At 42.0% G+C, this 15,398-nt stretch overlaps 1 protein-coding gene across 6 annotated transcripts in view; it reads right to left on the reverse strand.

The window, feature by feature from the left end:
* The window catches only part of STX8 (syntaxin 8), a 206,946-nt gene that overhangs the window by 170,322 nt on the left and 21,226 nt on the right, over window positions 1-15,398 (reverse strand). For all 6 annotated transcript variants that reach the window (XM_019982050.2, XM_019982051.2, XM_070774342.1 and 3 more), the window contains exon 4: window positions 8,499-8,609. In XM_019982050.2, coding sequence (XP_019837609.1) covers window positions 8,499-8,609 — 111 coding nt within the window. The remainder of the gene's footprint in view (window positions 1-8,498; window positions 8,610-15,398) is intronic.

Below are 15,398 nucleotides of genomic sequence, written 5' to 3' on the forward strand. Positions count from 1 at the left end.
AGTCAACCTTTCAATCAACAGAAATTTGCTGAGTGCCTACTATATACCAAAATCTGCTAAGTATCTATGAAAGATACAGGAAACACAAAGACTTTCATTAAGTGAGCAAGTATCTATTAAGCATTGTACAAGATTTCAGTCCCCATCCTCAAGGTATTTAAAATTTAGATGGAGAAACAAAATATGCATTTGCAAAATAAATATTAAACCACATGACTTTCCTACCTAAATCATTTCCCCACTAATACTCCCTCAAAGCACAATATATTTTTCTGAACTTATTTTACTTATTTGAATGACTCTTTAATTCACGTCTGTTTCTCTCACTGAACTGTAGAGAGCTCAAAGGCAAAAACTAGATATTTTTTGTTGTTTGGAGCCTTATGCCACCACACTCCCTTTACCAGTGCTTGGCACGTTGTAGGCACTCAAAATTTTTCTATTTACCACACTTTCTTACTCTAAGTTTTTTTTCATTAAGTTACTGGAAATATTTAATATTCTTGACTGCATTTAATACCACCTTGGTTCAACTTGGACAGAATGTGGTCCACTGGAGAAGGGATGGCAAACCACTTCAGTATTCTTCCCTTGAGAACCCCATGAACAGTATGAAAAGCCAAAAAGACAGGATACTGAAAGAGGAACTCCCCAGGTCAGTAGGTGCCCAATATGCTACTGGACATCAGTGGAGAAATAACTCCAGAAATAATGAAGGGATGGAGCCAAAGCAAAAACAATACCCAGTTGTGGATGTGACTGGTGATAGACACAAGGTCCGATGCTGTAAAGAGCAATATTACATAAGAACCTGGAATGTTAGGTCCATGAATCAAGGCAAATTGGAAGTGGTCAAACAGGAGATGGCAAGAGTGAACGTCAACATTCTAGGAATCAGCGAACTAAAATGGACTGGAATGGGTGAATTTAACTCAGATGACCATTATATCTACTACCGCAGGCAGGAATCCCTTAGAAGAAATGGAGTAGTCATCATGGTCAACAAAAGAGGCCAAAATGCAGTCCTTGGATGCAACCTCAAAAACAACAGAATGATCTCTGTTCATTTCCAAGGCAAACCATTCAATATCACAGTATCCAAGTCTATGCCCCAACCAGTAAAGCTGAAGAAGCTGAAGTTGAATGGTTCTATGAAGACCTACAAGACCTTTTAGAACTAACACCCCCAAAAGATGTCCTTTTCATTATAGGGGACTGGAATGCAAAAGTAGGAAGTCAAGAAAGACCTGGAGTAACAGGCAAATTTGGCCTTGGAATACGGAATGAAGCAGGGCAAAGACTAATAGAGTTTTGCCAAGAGAACGCACTGGTCTTAGCAAACACCCTCTTCCAACAACACAAGAGAAGACTTTACACATGGATATCACCAGATGGTCAATACCAAAATCAGATTGATTATATTCTTTGCAGCCAAAGATGGAGAAGCTCTATACAGTCAGCAAAAACAAGACCGGGAGCTGACTGTGGCTCAGATCCTGAGCTCCTTATTGCCAAATTCAGACTTAAATTGAAGAAGGTAGGGAAAACCACTAGACCATTCAGGAATGACCTAAATCAAATCCCTTATGATTATACAGTGGAAGTGAGAAACAGATTTAAGGGACTAGATCTGATAGAGTGCCTGATGAACTATGGACTGAGGTTCATGACATTGTACAGGAGACAGGGATCAAGACCATCCCCATAGATAAGAAATGCAAAAAAGCAAAATGGCTGTCTGGGGAGGCCTTACAAATAGCTGTGAAAAGAAGAGAAGCAAAAAGCAAAGGAGAAAAGGAAAGATATAAGCATCTGAATGCAGAGTTCCAAAGAATAGCAGGAAGAGATAAGAAAGCCTTCCTCAGCGATCAATGCAAAGAAATAGAGGAAAACAACAGAATGGGGAAGACTAGAGATCTCTTCAAGAAAATTAGAGATAAGAAGGGAACATTTCATGCAAAGATGGGCTCGATAAAGGACAGAAATGGTAGGGCCCTAACAGAAGCAGAAGACATTAAGAAGAGGTGGCAAGAATACACAGAAATACTGTACAAAAAAGATCTTCACAACCAAGATAATCACGATGGTATGATCACTCACCTAGAGCCAGACATCCTGGAATGTGAAGTCAAGTGGGCCTTAGGAAGCATCACTACAAACAAAGCTAGTGGAGGTGATGGAATTCCAGATGAGCTATTTCAAATCCTGAAAGATGATGCTGTGAAAGTGCTGCACTCAATATGTCAGCAAATTTGGAAAACTCAGCAGTGGCCACAGGACTGGAAAAGGTCAGTTTTCATTCCAATCCCAAAGAAAGGCAATGCCAAAGAATGCTCAAACTACCGCACAATTGCACTCATCTCACACGCTAGTAAAGCTCAAGATTCTCCAAGCCAGGCTTCAGCAATACGTGAATCGTGAACTTCCAGATGTTCAAGCTGGATTTAGAAAAGGCAGAGGAACCAGAGATCAAATTGCCAACATCTGCTGGATCATTGAAAAAGCAAGAGAGTTCCAGAAAAACATCTATTTCTGCTTTATTGACTATGCCAAAGCCTTTGACTGTGTGGATCACAATAAACTGTGGAAAATTCTGAAAGAGATGGGAATGCCAGACCACCTGACCTGCCTCTTGAGAAGCCTATATGCAGGTCAGGAAGCAACAGTTAGAACTGGACATGGAACAATAGACTGGTTCCAAATAGGAAAAGGAGTACGTCAAGGCTGTATATTGTCACCCTGCTTATTTAACTTATATGCAAAGTACATCATAAGAAACGCTGGGCTGGATGAAGCACAAGCTGGAATCAATACTGCTGGGAGAAATATCAATAACTTCAGATACGCAGATGACACCACCCTTATGGCAGAAAGTGAACAGGAATTAAAAAGCCTCTTGATGAAAGTGAAAGTGGAGAGTGAAAAAGTTGGCTTAAAGCTCAACATTCAGAAAACGAAGATCATGGGATCTGGTCCCATCACTTCATGGGAAATAGATGGGGAAACAGTGGAACAGTGTCAGACTTTATTTTTTGGGGCTCCAAAATCACTGCAGATGGTGACTGCAGCCATGAAATTAAAAGACGCTTACTCCTTGGAAGAAAAGTTATGACCAACCTAGATAGCATATTGAAAAGCAGAGACATTACTTTGCCATCAAAGGTCCGTCTAGTCAAGGCTATGGTTTTTCCAGTGGTCATGTATGGATGTGAGAGTTGGACTGTGAAGAAAGCTGAGCAACGAAGAATTGATGCTTTTGAACTGTGGTGTTGGAGAAGCCTCTTGAGAGTCTCCTGGACTGCAAGGAGATACAACCAGTCCATTCTAAAGGAGATCAGCCCTGGGTGTTCTTTGGAAAGAATGATGCTAAAGCTGAAACTCCAGTACTTTGGCCACCTCATGCAAAGAGCTGACTCATTGGAAAAGACCCGGATGCTGGGAGGGATTGGGGGCAGGAGGAAAAGGGGATGACAGAGGATGAGATGGCTGGATGGCATCACAGACTCGATGGACGTGAGTCTGAGTGAACTGCGGGAGTTGGTGATGGACAAGGAGGCCTGGCGTGCTGCGATTCATGGGGTCACAAAGAGTCGGACACGACTGAGCGACTGAACTGAACTGGTTCAACTATCCTTGGGTTCACCGAAATACAGAGAAAAGCATATCTTTACTGATTTCAGCACATCCTTTACATGTCAGATGACCTAGGAAGTTAGTGTATTTCTGGGACATAAGTAAGAGAGATAAATAATTATGGCTTATCCATTGTCTCGCAGGTAATGATGCAGTTGTTTATTCCTCAGCCATTTCCTACTTCTGGAAGAGTAGGCTGGTCATATGTTCATAACTTCAAGCAATAGAGAGTATAAATTAATAGTTTTTAGGAAATCTCAATACTATCAAATAGAAATCATCCTTCTTATAAACTAAGTTTTAAATTGAAAGAAAACATGCAATGATCTAAAATGGTAGAGGGGGAACACTTTTAATGGAATATTTAAAGTCAATTTTTCCTCTGTCTTCCTTGGCTGCCAATATAGTGCTATGAAATATAAATTCGAAGGATCATACTTTTTTTAAAAAAGCAGCTCCAAGAAAAAGTAAATATATGAAATTAAATGTAAAGCTTACACTCTAAGAAAATGTGAATATTTCATTATCATCTTCTATTCTTTGATTTTAGCAGTTGGTCTGCTTGTTAATATAGCACTCCTGATCCATAACTACCATCTCAACTTCTAAATAACTTCCTATTTCCTATAATCCTCCATATAGTTGGTGGTGTGAAGATTAAAGCTTAGCCAATTAGCCACCCACTACAGCCTAGTTAATCACATAATCTTTGAGATGGTCAGGGAGCAGTGGAGTATGCAATGATTTTTCTTTTTTCCTGTCTCTTTACAAAGATTTAACTAATTGTGAGACTCAGCGATGCTCTCGAATAGAAAGGGCAGTTGGGTTTTCAATCAGAAGCTGTGTCACCTCTTTATAAAGTTAGGGCTTATCTTCTAAGAGACATTGTTACACAGAGACTTCTTTAACAAGTTTCCAAATACCCTCAATTAGTCAACCATTGCTTATTTAGACCTGAGTCTCACATCAAGGCTTACTGCGTGAGAACAATGATCAGTAATCCGTAAGGTAAAAACTCAGATTCTGTCACATGACAGCTACACATTCAATTATGGGATTGTTACATTCGTGTCTGTTTAAGGGAAATGCTAATCTGAACTGAAGTTTGACAATACTCTCCTCTCCTTAATAAGGCCACATATGAGGAGGAAGAGAAAAGGGGAGGAAAGGGAGGGGAGAAGGACCCCAGGAAATGAAGGATGGGGAAGAGAAAGACAGAGCGCAAAGGTCTGGGGTGAGGGCGGAGGAGGACACTAAGGAAACAGGAGAGGAAGATGGAAGAGCCCAGGAGGACAGAGAGGCTCAACCAGTTCTCAGGGAGTCCTGGCTGGGTCAACTCTTGCAATGTTGCCACCAGTTATTACGGGGCTCTGAAAGCCCAATGAGCAGATCACCACCAGTTCTCCAACAGTACATGCTTGGTGACAGTCTAGCACAAATGACCAAAGGTGCCAGAGAGAGTAGGTCCAGAACACTTTCAAGTTTGGGTGAGGCTTTCCGCTGTCTGTGAGTCGTGACCAAAAGGAAAGACATGAGCCCCCCACCTCCCTATCCCCCTGGTGACAAGGCAACCCATGTTGATATCAAGAATGGCAGAAGCCATCAAAAATGCTGGAGGAATCCAGAGATTAGAGAAGCAACCAAAGATGCTGGAGGAGCCCAGAACTAGGAACTGACCTACAGGAGGACTGAAGAAACCTCTGTGAGTCACTGGGGACATCAGAGCAGGGGGGACAATGAGGTGTCTCCAGGGACAGAGCTGAAAGGTCCCTGATGAGGTCTCAGAAATGATTGGACAGCCAGGAGGCAGGAGAGCAAGGCTGAACCAGGAACCCAAACTGGCCACCTCTACAACTGAATTCAGACCCTCAGAAGGACAGATCCAAGCAAAAGAGTTATTCAGGCATGGGAAGCTGGGGAAGGAAGTGGGGATTCAGGGGTGTTGGTCACTCAGTCGTGTCCAACTCTACGATCCCCATGGACTGTAACCTGCCAGGCTCCTCTGTCCATGGAATTCTCCATGCAAGAATACTGGAGTGGGGTGCCATTTCCTTCTCCAGGAGATCTTCCTGACCCAGAGATTCAGGGAGTAGGGGAAAAAGGCAAAAATAACACTCAGGTATGGGCAGGTGAGTGAAATCAAAGACTGGAAACTCTGGCCTCAAATCTGAGACAATCTGCTTCCAGGAACCTACCTGACCTTAACCAGTGTTAAGTGTTAGTGTTCATGCGCTCACTCACCCACACACGTACTATCAAACTCTGAAACGGATTAGCCTTAGGATCTAGTGCAAGTTCCTTGACCCCTCTGAGCCTCAGTTTCTCTTCTATAAGGTGGGATGTTATAAAGATCTCCTAAGCATAAGCACCTATAGCTTGGCACAGGGCCTGGCATGGAGAAAACAAGCAGCAGCTGCTAGCTACCAGTGCTCATCAGACCCCATGAGGGAAAGAAATGGTTTCAGTGGTTTCTAACTGTTCTCACCCCGACTGGAGCTCCCCCCAGACTACTCACTCATTCAGACTCTGCAAGTATATTGTCTGGACACTTTTTTTTTCTTTAAAAAAATTTTATAAGCCTTGTGGGTGACTGAGTGCCATAATTAAGAACAAGTGATATAAACCAGTATTTGAGCTGGAAGGGGCATTCAAACCAAATTGAGGATCTTGTTAAAATACAGATTCCACTCAGGAGGGCAGAGGTGGGGTCTGAGACCCTGCATTTCTAAGAGGCACCCAGGTGAAGATGACCCGACTCGTGAGCGAACAGTGCTTTAAATAGCAAAGAAAGGTTATCACAGGAGAGAAGAGGAGTGACCAAAACCGAAAAAAGAGGAGGAGGTGACAAGTGATAAATTCTTATATACTGAGATTTAGGGAAGTCATTCTGGCCTACAGATTTTTATGGGGGAGGAAAAAGATGAGTTAACTTGAATTTTATGCTAAAACAGCTTGCTTGTGACTGATCTAACACCCATTGTACATCTGCTCTATTTATTACAGAAAAGGGCACACTGACCTGAAGTAAAGAATGTCCATGTTAAAAATAAAGATGTTATGCCCCTCTTCCTGGGATGCCAACGATGGGATAAGCGACTCCCTTCCCAGGTGCCAAGGCCGTGCTGACTCCGTGTGTATGTTCTGGTCTTTTTATTTTTTATTTTTAACCTTGAAGAAATGTACCCCTGACTCGTTTAGTGTTCTTTGTTCTTGCAAGATATAAAACTGTGCTAAAAAAAAAAAACCCTGCATCTCTAGACAGTTTCTCAGAGTAACCTGGGAAGCTGGCTTGGGGGCTAATCCTCAGTTTGGCTCAAATGAAACTTTTCTACTCTTATTACTGTTTATTATTTTCGTCAACAAGGGAGAGAGGAACCAAAAATCAACCATTCATCCCCCACCCCACCCCACAAAGACCTAAGGCCTAAACTGGCCCCTCGACATCATTAAATGACAGTGAAGAGAAGCAGAACCTGACACACGGAAGGCTCTCACCACACAGTCACCTCCACGACAGAGGAGGAAGATTTCCATGTCTTCTCCTCCCACCATCACCTCTCTCTACCGGGCCCTTCCTCACCCAGGAAACTTCCTCCCTCGCCATGGTACTTTGAGTTCGTTTCTGAACTTCAAGGTAAAGGCCCATGCCCGCAGACGGCACTCTCTCCTCACCTTGCAAGACCTCCTCATTCACAGGTTCTTTTTCACCAACGCTGAATGTTTGAGGGTTGAGCTTTCATCCTCAAACTTCTACTCCTGCATCCGCCCGAGAAGGCTCAGGCACCATGATGGATCAGCCCCGCTCACTGGAGGCCTCCCCATCCATTTACAAACCCTGCCCAGCACCCAACTCCTCCTTCCCTGACTTTAGACCTTTAGGTCAAAGAAACAACTCTAAGATTTCCTCTAGCTTCCTGGAATTTCATCACTTCCTCTCTACAAACCTTAAATCCCAAGCTCCTGAGAAGACTGGAATGGACAAGAAGCTGCTCCATCCTCTTTCGGTCACCCTCTGGCAGTGATTCTCCAGCCTCTGACTGCAGACCAGAGTCACCTGGGACCACTCTAGGACCACGCCCTCCACGCCCCACCCCACTAAAATAAAAAAACAAACCATTGCCCTTGGGAAGCCATATTATTCCTAACCAGGAACAAGCTGCCGCCCCCACTGTGAAGACCCCATCCCTCGTGGGGAAGGAGGGGAGAGGCAGGTTTCATCCTGATCTCATTTGTGCTGGGTCCCTTAATGTGGTGAAGGGGGTTCTAGAGGCAGCCGGGGAGGCCAGTTCTAAAGATATCACAGTTTATACTTTATTAACCTCAATCCGGAAAGCTGGACCCCTCCTCTGTCTGAGTCTTCCACCGGAGTCGTGTGCAGAGCAGCCGACAAACTCCGTCAAGTGTGAATCATGCTCTGGCAAAGATCAGAGAAGAAACCAAGGGCCCCAACTCCTCTAGTCCTGTAAGCCATAGACTACACAGTCTTTAGGACACATTTCTACAAGTCAATTAAAAAAAAAAACACATCATTTTCCAACACAGATAAAAACATGACGTCCAGAGTTTAAAAGGCAGCTAACACAGCAAAAGTTCAACCAGGGAATGAAGAGATATTTTCTGACTTCGTCTGTATTCTATCCAAATAACCATCTTCCAAAATGGGATTCAGCTGAATGTGCCTGGTTTACTCAAACGCAGAAACTTAATGAAAACCATGCTGAACAGAAAATGACAGTCAAGCACTACAAATGAACAGACAAGATATATTTTACCAGATAAAGAAATTAAGCCCTTCGGAAAACAACTGTAACCACTGCAAGTAAGTTTCGCCCACTGCTTAATCCCTGTAAAGGAAAGCATCATACCTGATAAGATCGGGTTCTGCACCCTCGTTCTTAAAGGAGGCCAGAAGTAGTCTCTCTCGAGTTACAAGATCATCCAAGAGGTTCTGTCTTCGGTCTCCTTCGAGCTGTGTTCTGCAGGCGACTCGTTAAGGTCCAAGAGTAGGTGAATTACCTCATTTGATCTATTACATTATTAACCGAGCTCTCCAAGTCAGAGGGGACTGTTACAGACTTGAATCAACCCTACCCCGAAGAGTCCTGAGCCAGCGCTCTCCTGCTCTGATCTCAGCCTTCACTGACCTTTACAGTAAAGGACCTGGACAGAACCATCGCAGAGGACTTACAAACACTGAACCAGACCCACCATGTGAGATCATTCACTGAGAAATACAGTTGGTAAAAACGATTTTCCTCCCAGTGGCCAATGCTGAAATGTTCTTCTCTACAGCACACTGTGGCTCAGGGAATCCTTAAGTTCTGAGTGCTGGTCACAGTGGTCAAGGGTTTTTCCTAGACATTAATACCTAAGATACTCTGTTAAAAAGGAAAAAAAGAAAAAAAAAAAGTTTTGTTGCCTTCTTTCATATTATTAACACCTATTAATGCACCTACAATATATGTTGTAAAGTGCTACTTTATACAGATTTGCTCTAAAAAAAAAACTGTTACCATCAGCTCACTAAATACGTTGCATGATCTTCAATAATTCTAAACAAAATTACAAAGAAATAACCATATTCTAATGTGTTAATCTATGATCTGTGCTAGACTAGGGGTCCAAAAGCCTACTAGTTCTGTTTTGATCAGTATCCATGGTCTTGACCAATTACTTCAGTGTTTTGGATCTGTTTCTTCAGATGTCCCCCAGGTAATCTCTCATACCTTTTCCAACACAACTCATGGCCATGGTTTTCCCAGTTCCGGTTAAAGAATGGGACTACTGCTTTGGATTTATGGATTTATAGACACTTCTCCTTTCGAGAGGGATATTAAATCCTGCATTTAGGCCCCAAAAGTTTGAGAACTTGGCAGAATATACTAGTTTTCCCTGGGTGGGAAAACCACGGCCCAGTGAATCTACTTTTGTTGATAATTTTGAATAGAAAGAGCTGGATAGCTAGCAAAAAAAGCAAATAAGCCCATAAAAAAATGTTCCCCGGTAACAGATATTAGCTAGAAAAATCATAAATCCCCCCTAAACCAATGTAACTAAGCAGTGTTATTGACTCTGGACATTTATAAAATAATAATGGATACATTCTCTCAACATTCCAGAATGCCCCGATTTCCTGAGAAAAATGACTACTATGGCTTTTCCATCTCCTACTTGACTACGGTCACTAAGAACCCATCTTGGAAACAGTGAAGCAGCAACTGTAACCAAGAAACAGTGAGCAAGTCCTTCCTCTGTACTAATAAAAGGGCCGAATATTAGCCTTCTGATCAGTGCAACACCAAAAATAAATACAGTGTGCTTCAAATCAGTGGTAAATTGTCAATAAAGCAGAAGCGGCCCGTGAGAATGGAAGGAGGGGTGGGGAGGAGAAGGGACAGAAGCTACGACATAAATTATACAGGACAAAACAGGAATTTTAATTGTGGAAATTACTAATTATATCACAGTGCTGATTAGCCTTGTCTTCCATTCTATGCTCAACCTACTCTGGCAACCTGTGGTTTTGCTGGGATTTCAGTTATCCAATCCTCCAAGTGAGCATAAACTCAACGATAATCCAATATTACAATTAAGCAGATTACAGATCTGACTGGCTCAGGGGTTTAAACATAAGAAATAAAATTACAGAAGTATCATTAGAAAACGCCTTTGGAGAACTTTCTAATACTCTAGAGTAAGGAAAATCTTCCTAGTCGAGATTGTCAACCCAGAGGTCATGAAGGAAACTATAAATCTGGATAAAAATTGTAACTATCTGCAAAATAAAAGTACAAGTGGCAAATTAACAGTGACAAATTTTAAAACGGCAAAGGATATAACAGGGCATTGGAAAAAAAACAAGAATTATGCTAATAAACTGAAAAAAAATGCAGCTTTACATTAGTGAAAGAAATACAAATTGAAACATACTGTCGTTTTTGCCAGCCAGATAAGAAACCGTGACAGAAGGCTCTGGAAAGGGCTGAGGAACCAAGCACTCTCAGACATCCTAGGTGGGAATGGAGATGGGTTCAACCAGTTGCCCGACTGTCTTCTACATACCCAACAGAATTTAAAAGGCACATTCTTTTAACAGGAATTTCTCCTACAGATACATTCACAAGACTATACAAAGATGCAGGAGCAGGGAATTCCCTAGTGGTCCAGTGGCTAGGACTCCGCACTTTCAGTGCCCAAGGTCTGGGTTCAACCCCTGGTTGGGGAACTAAGATCCCACAAGCCACCACTTAGTGCAGCCAAAAAAAAAAGATGTTCAGTGCAGCATTATTTATAACAGCCAAATACTGGAAACATTCTAAGGTTTGTCAATAAGGAAATAGCATATCTCGGCAATGGCATGTTTTGTAGCCCCCTTCCCCCAAAACAGAGAGAATAGGAAAGCCCTGTATGTATCAATGATAATGAAAATTAACATTTATGAGCACTTACTAAGTGCTACATAAATTATTTGATATGGAACAATCTCCAAAATAAAGTGTTAAACAGAAACAAAAAACAGCAAAGAGCTAAATAGTGAATAGTATGCTCCCACTGCGTGCATTAAATACATATGTTGGTATATACACAGAAAATTTCTCAAAGGATATAGAAACAATTGCCTCTAAGGAAAGGGAACCGGGGACTCAGGGTGTAAGGGAGACTTCCTATCTACTGGGTATTGTTTTGGACTGTTTGACTCTATTAAATGCTAACAAAAAGTTTCAGAACGAAACATATGATCCTTCTGTAGTCAAAAGCATTTTATACTTACATGTACACATATCTGTTCATGCCTAGAAAAGTCTGTGATAATAGGAACCAACCACCAACACTGTTAACTGTGGAAGAATGAGCTAGAACAGGATGGGGATGCGGAAGTGAGAGAAGAGTAAACAATTAACAACAGAAAATGTATGGGTAGAGGGACTTCCCTCGTGATTCGTGTGGCTGAGAATCTGCCTCGCAATGCAGGGGATTCAGGTTTGAGCCCTGGTTGGGGAATTAAGATCCCACATGCTGAAACTACTGAAGCCTGTGTGCTGAGTCCATGGACCCCAACTAAGATCCAACAGAGCCAAATGATATTGAAAAAAAAGGAAATTGACAGGTGGAAAGTACCTTTTATAGAAAAAGTAAAGGCAAGTTTTAAAATTTAGCAGACACTGAATTTAAACTATTAACCAACAAAGGACATCAATTCTAAGAGCAGTAAAACTTGGTGATTATGTTTTGAAGAGGAGGGGTAACTGGAGAACAGAATCACAGACAGTTGATGCTGGGACAGGTAAGTTGAATCTCCTGTTCACCAGACCAGAAACCATGGCAACAGTGGGTGAGAGCCCAGCTCTTTTTCGCCACCTCGAGTGCGGCTTCTCTACCCTGAGGCCCCCAGTACTGCTCACTTAACTTTGCCACTTCTTAGCATCCTGTTAATAACAATACTGATAATATTAATTCAGAATATTCCAGAGATCCCCTGTAAATCTGGAACACCTGGAAAAGTAACCAATCAGGAACACTCACTCTACCTCCTGGTTTTGTTTTTATTTTAATCTATTGAGTGAACAGAGCATAAGGAAATGGGGGATAGAGGGAGCTGAAGAGAATAAAAAGATGCATAGCCCTTCTGCATGGCACACTTACTATAATAGAAGTTGCTGCTAACAAGAGGTCAGAGAACCACCTAGAAGGTAATGACACTCCATGGATGTAGGCTCATAGTAGCTGGGGGGACCGAGTACAGGGTAAGGAAGGATAAGCAGAAAACAGGGCAGATGGTCATGAGGCCAGTGCTGGGACCTTCTCTTCCATCAACCTGGTGAATAACCAAGGAGGAAGATCAGAGAACAGACAGGGAAACAGAAGATCTAACCACCATAGTACTCTGTCTTTGGCCAGACTGAATTTACATGTAATTATAACCAGTTCATGCAAGGTTGCAAATAAAACTAGATCCTGATTTTGCATCACTGTACTTCAGAGTCCAGCTTCTCTGCTATAACCTGGGAAGCACTTCCAATCTAGGATGGAGAGGGGTGAAGATGGGGCTGAACCCAGGGAACACCCCATTCCCTCCCCCACTTCCAGCTCCTGGAGTTTCTCCTTATTGGTAGAAGGCATAAGAATTTAAGTAAGTCTTCTGTGCAAATTAATTGCTGTGGAGAAGGATAATTACTTCCAGAACCACAAGAAGAATTGCAGAGAGACAGTTTAAGGTCCCAGAGGCCAGAGATTTTTCTGGCTCACATAGCACTTCAACTCTTTCATTTTTATTTATTATTTGCTTTTAGAGGGAGTCCCTGGTGGCTCAGATGGTAAGGAATCTGCCCGTAATGCAGGAGACCTGAGTTCAATCCCTGGGACAGGAAGATCCTCCAAAGTTAACAAACTCTACTGAGTGTCTATTACCGACCAGCCCCAGGTGCCAACCTTCCTCAAAGCACTGATCCCATTTTGCAAGTAGTATTTTAATACTATCATTATCTCCATGCCTGGATGTACCCTCCTTATGTATTATAAACTCCATAAAAGGGTACCTGTAAATTCTCCACATTAGCTATAATTTTAACAGTGATAAAATGGTAAGCAGCAGGTAATCCTCAAGGAGGGCTTGCTTTATGCAAAGCACCTTCTATGCATATAATTAATCCTCCCAACAATGCTATAAGCTGGATGTACTTTATCCTTTTCTCACAAATTAAGAAAACAAGGCACAACGAAGTTAAGTAACTTGCCCTCGAAGAGTTGAAAACTTTTATTCAACACCAATGACTATGGGGGAACTTGTCCTGTGAGATGCTTTAAATACAGCATTTTCTTCAACTTTCACAACAGCCTGCAAAGCAAGTCTGATTATTCCTACTCTGTAGATAAAACTGAGGTCAGGAAAGGCCACGTTGCTCTCTGGCCTTGAGGCCGTGGTGGAGCTGGCCTTCTGCCTCAGTTGTTTGCCACCGAGCCAGTGTTGTTCGCAGTGTTCCAACAGTGCCCAGACTTAGGGGTTTCATGGAGCAGAAGTATTTCCAAACAAACTGTGGGTGTGGGGAGGGGGGATTTATAGAGACCAATTGTACACGTTGCCATCTATGTGGACATTCCAAAAACCACAACAGACAAAACTCTCATCTGCTTTTACTACCATGGCGAAAAAGCAAGATGTTAACACTCGAAACCAGAGAGAACCATGACACAGACTATAAATCAGAAAATTCCTACTGAAATAAAAATGACCTTGTCCTTAGTTTTCTCACAATAGCAGACACCAGTGAAAACTGTCATGGCCAGGTGCAGTGTTTTAGAACCACGTCCCCACTACTGGGGCACCCAGGGGCTATTCTTAACACCTATCCACTGAGCTCCTCCACACATACATGTATCCTTGTATCCAGGTTTGTTACACGGGGATCTCTCCAGCCAGCTACCTGTCTACTCATCTTTCTTCCCCCAAAAAACAAAGTGGAACAGGGTTATGTATCCTTTTTTTTTTTTTTTAAGATTATTTTTTCTATGTGGACCATCTTTTTGCCTTTATTGGCTGCAAGGCATGTGGGATCTTAGGGTTTGAACCTGCATCCCCACTATTAGAAGACAAAATCTTTACCACTGGACTGCCAGGAAAGTCCCCTTATTTATCGATTCTTAAAAATTAGTTCTCTAGGACTTCTCACAAGAGACCAAAATAGCTTTTGATACTGAAGTCCTTTGTAAAGTGATTTTCAAAAATTCTTTTCAAAGTACTAAAAGTGCTGCCTTTGAAAAACCCAACAAAAAGACAAGCTTCATGTAAAACTAATTCTAAGAATAACCTTAGTGCTACCTGAAATTTCCTATGCGACCTCCTGTTGCACATAGCTTTTCCCAACTGGTGAGACCATTATAATCACCATCTCCAAGAAGCACTGTGAATAGAAGTTAATGCTTTCAGCAATTTTCACTCTGGCTGCAGGACTTTGGATTATGAATTGCAAGCTAACCGATTCAAAAGCACGCCACTTTCATTTTAATTTCACATTTATTCTTGCCAGAGAAAAATACTTTTTCAGGAAAGAGCAGTAACATCTTATGCCTAACATCCCAGAATTTAATTGTTTGGAAGGCATTTTCATAGGACTTATCTTTCTGGCAACTCCTAGTGTTCCTTGGAAAACTTCACGAATGCAGAGAGGCATAAATTTCTTAAGTCAGGTACCAGAAACTCTCGACTGCCCGACACAGTAAGGAAATGTGGTTTCCAAATATTCACATTAAAAAAGTCACCCCACATTAATTATGCCTCAAGAAAAAGGATTAAAAAGTCACTCTCTTGGCGATTTATGGACACACATTTTTCTAAGAATTACAACATCATAAAGTATACCTAATAAACCACAGTGAAGACTGTTTAATCTTTCTGATGATTAAGAAGGGTCTTGAGGATTTGCATTATAAACAAGATTTGTCTTGGCATTACAGCAACACGCCAAGTAATAGGGAATTCTCGCTGAAGACAGGTCATGTGACGGTGGACTGTATTCTATCACTAAAGTAGAATTCAGCTTTTAAACAACTGGCTTTTGGTCCAGACAGCCCTGCATTGGAATCTTGGCTTTCCATTTCTCAGCGGCGGGGACTTAGGCAAGTTACTTAAGCTCTTAAAGATTCTTCTCCTGGGTGTGAAGAAAATTCCTCTGCTGGAATGCTGAAAGTAAAAGTTATTAATTTACATTAGTGACTTGAGGCACAAGCTGGCCTTGGCCTCAGTACCTTTTTTGTAAAGAAGGGAAAGA

This window comes from Bos indicus, chromosome 19 (assembly GCF_029378745.1).
Source record: "Bos indicus isolate NIAB-ARS_2022 breed Sahiwal x Tharparkar chromosome 19, NIAB-ARS_B.indTharparkar_mat_pri_1.0, whole genome shotgun sequence".
In the NCBI taxonomy this organism is placed as follows: Eukaryota; Metazoa; Chordata; class Mammalia; order Artiodactyla; family Bovidae; genus Bos; species Bos indicus.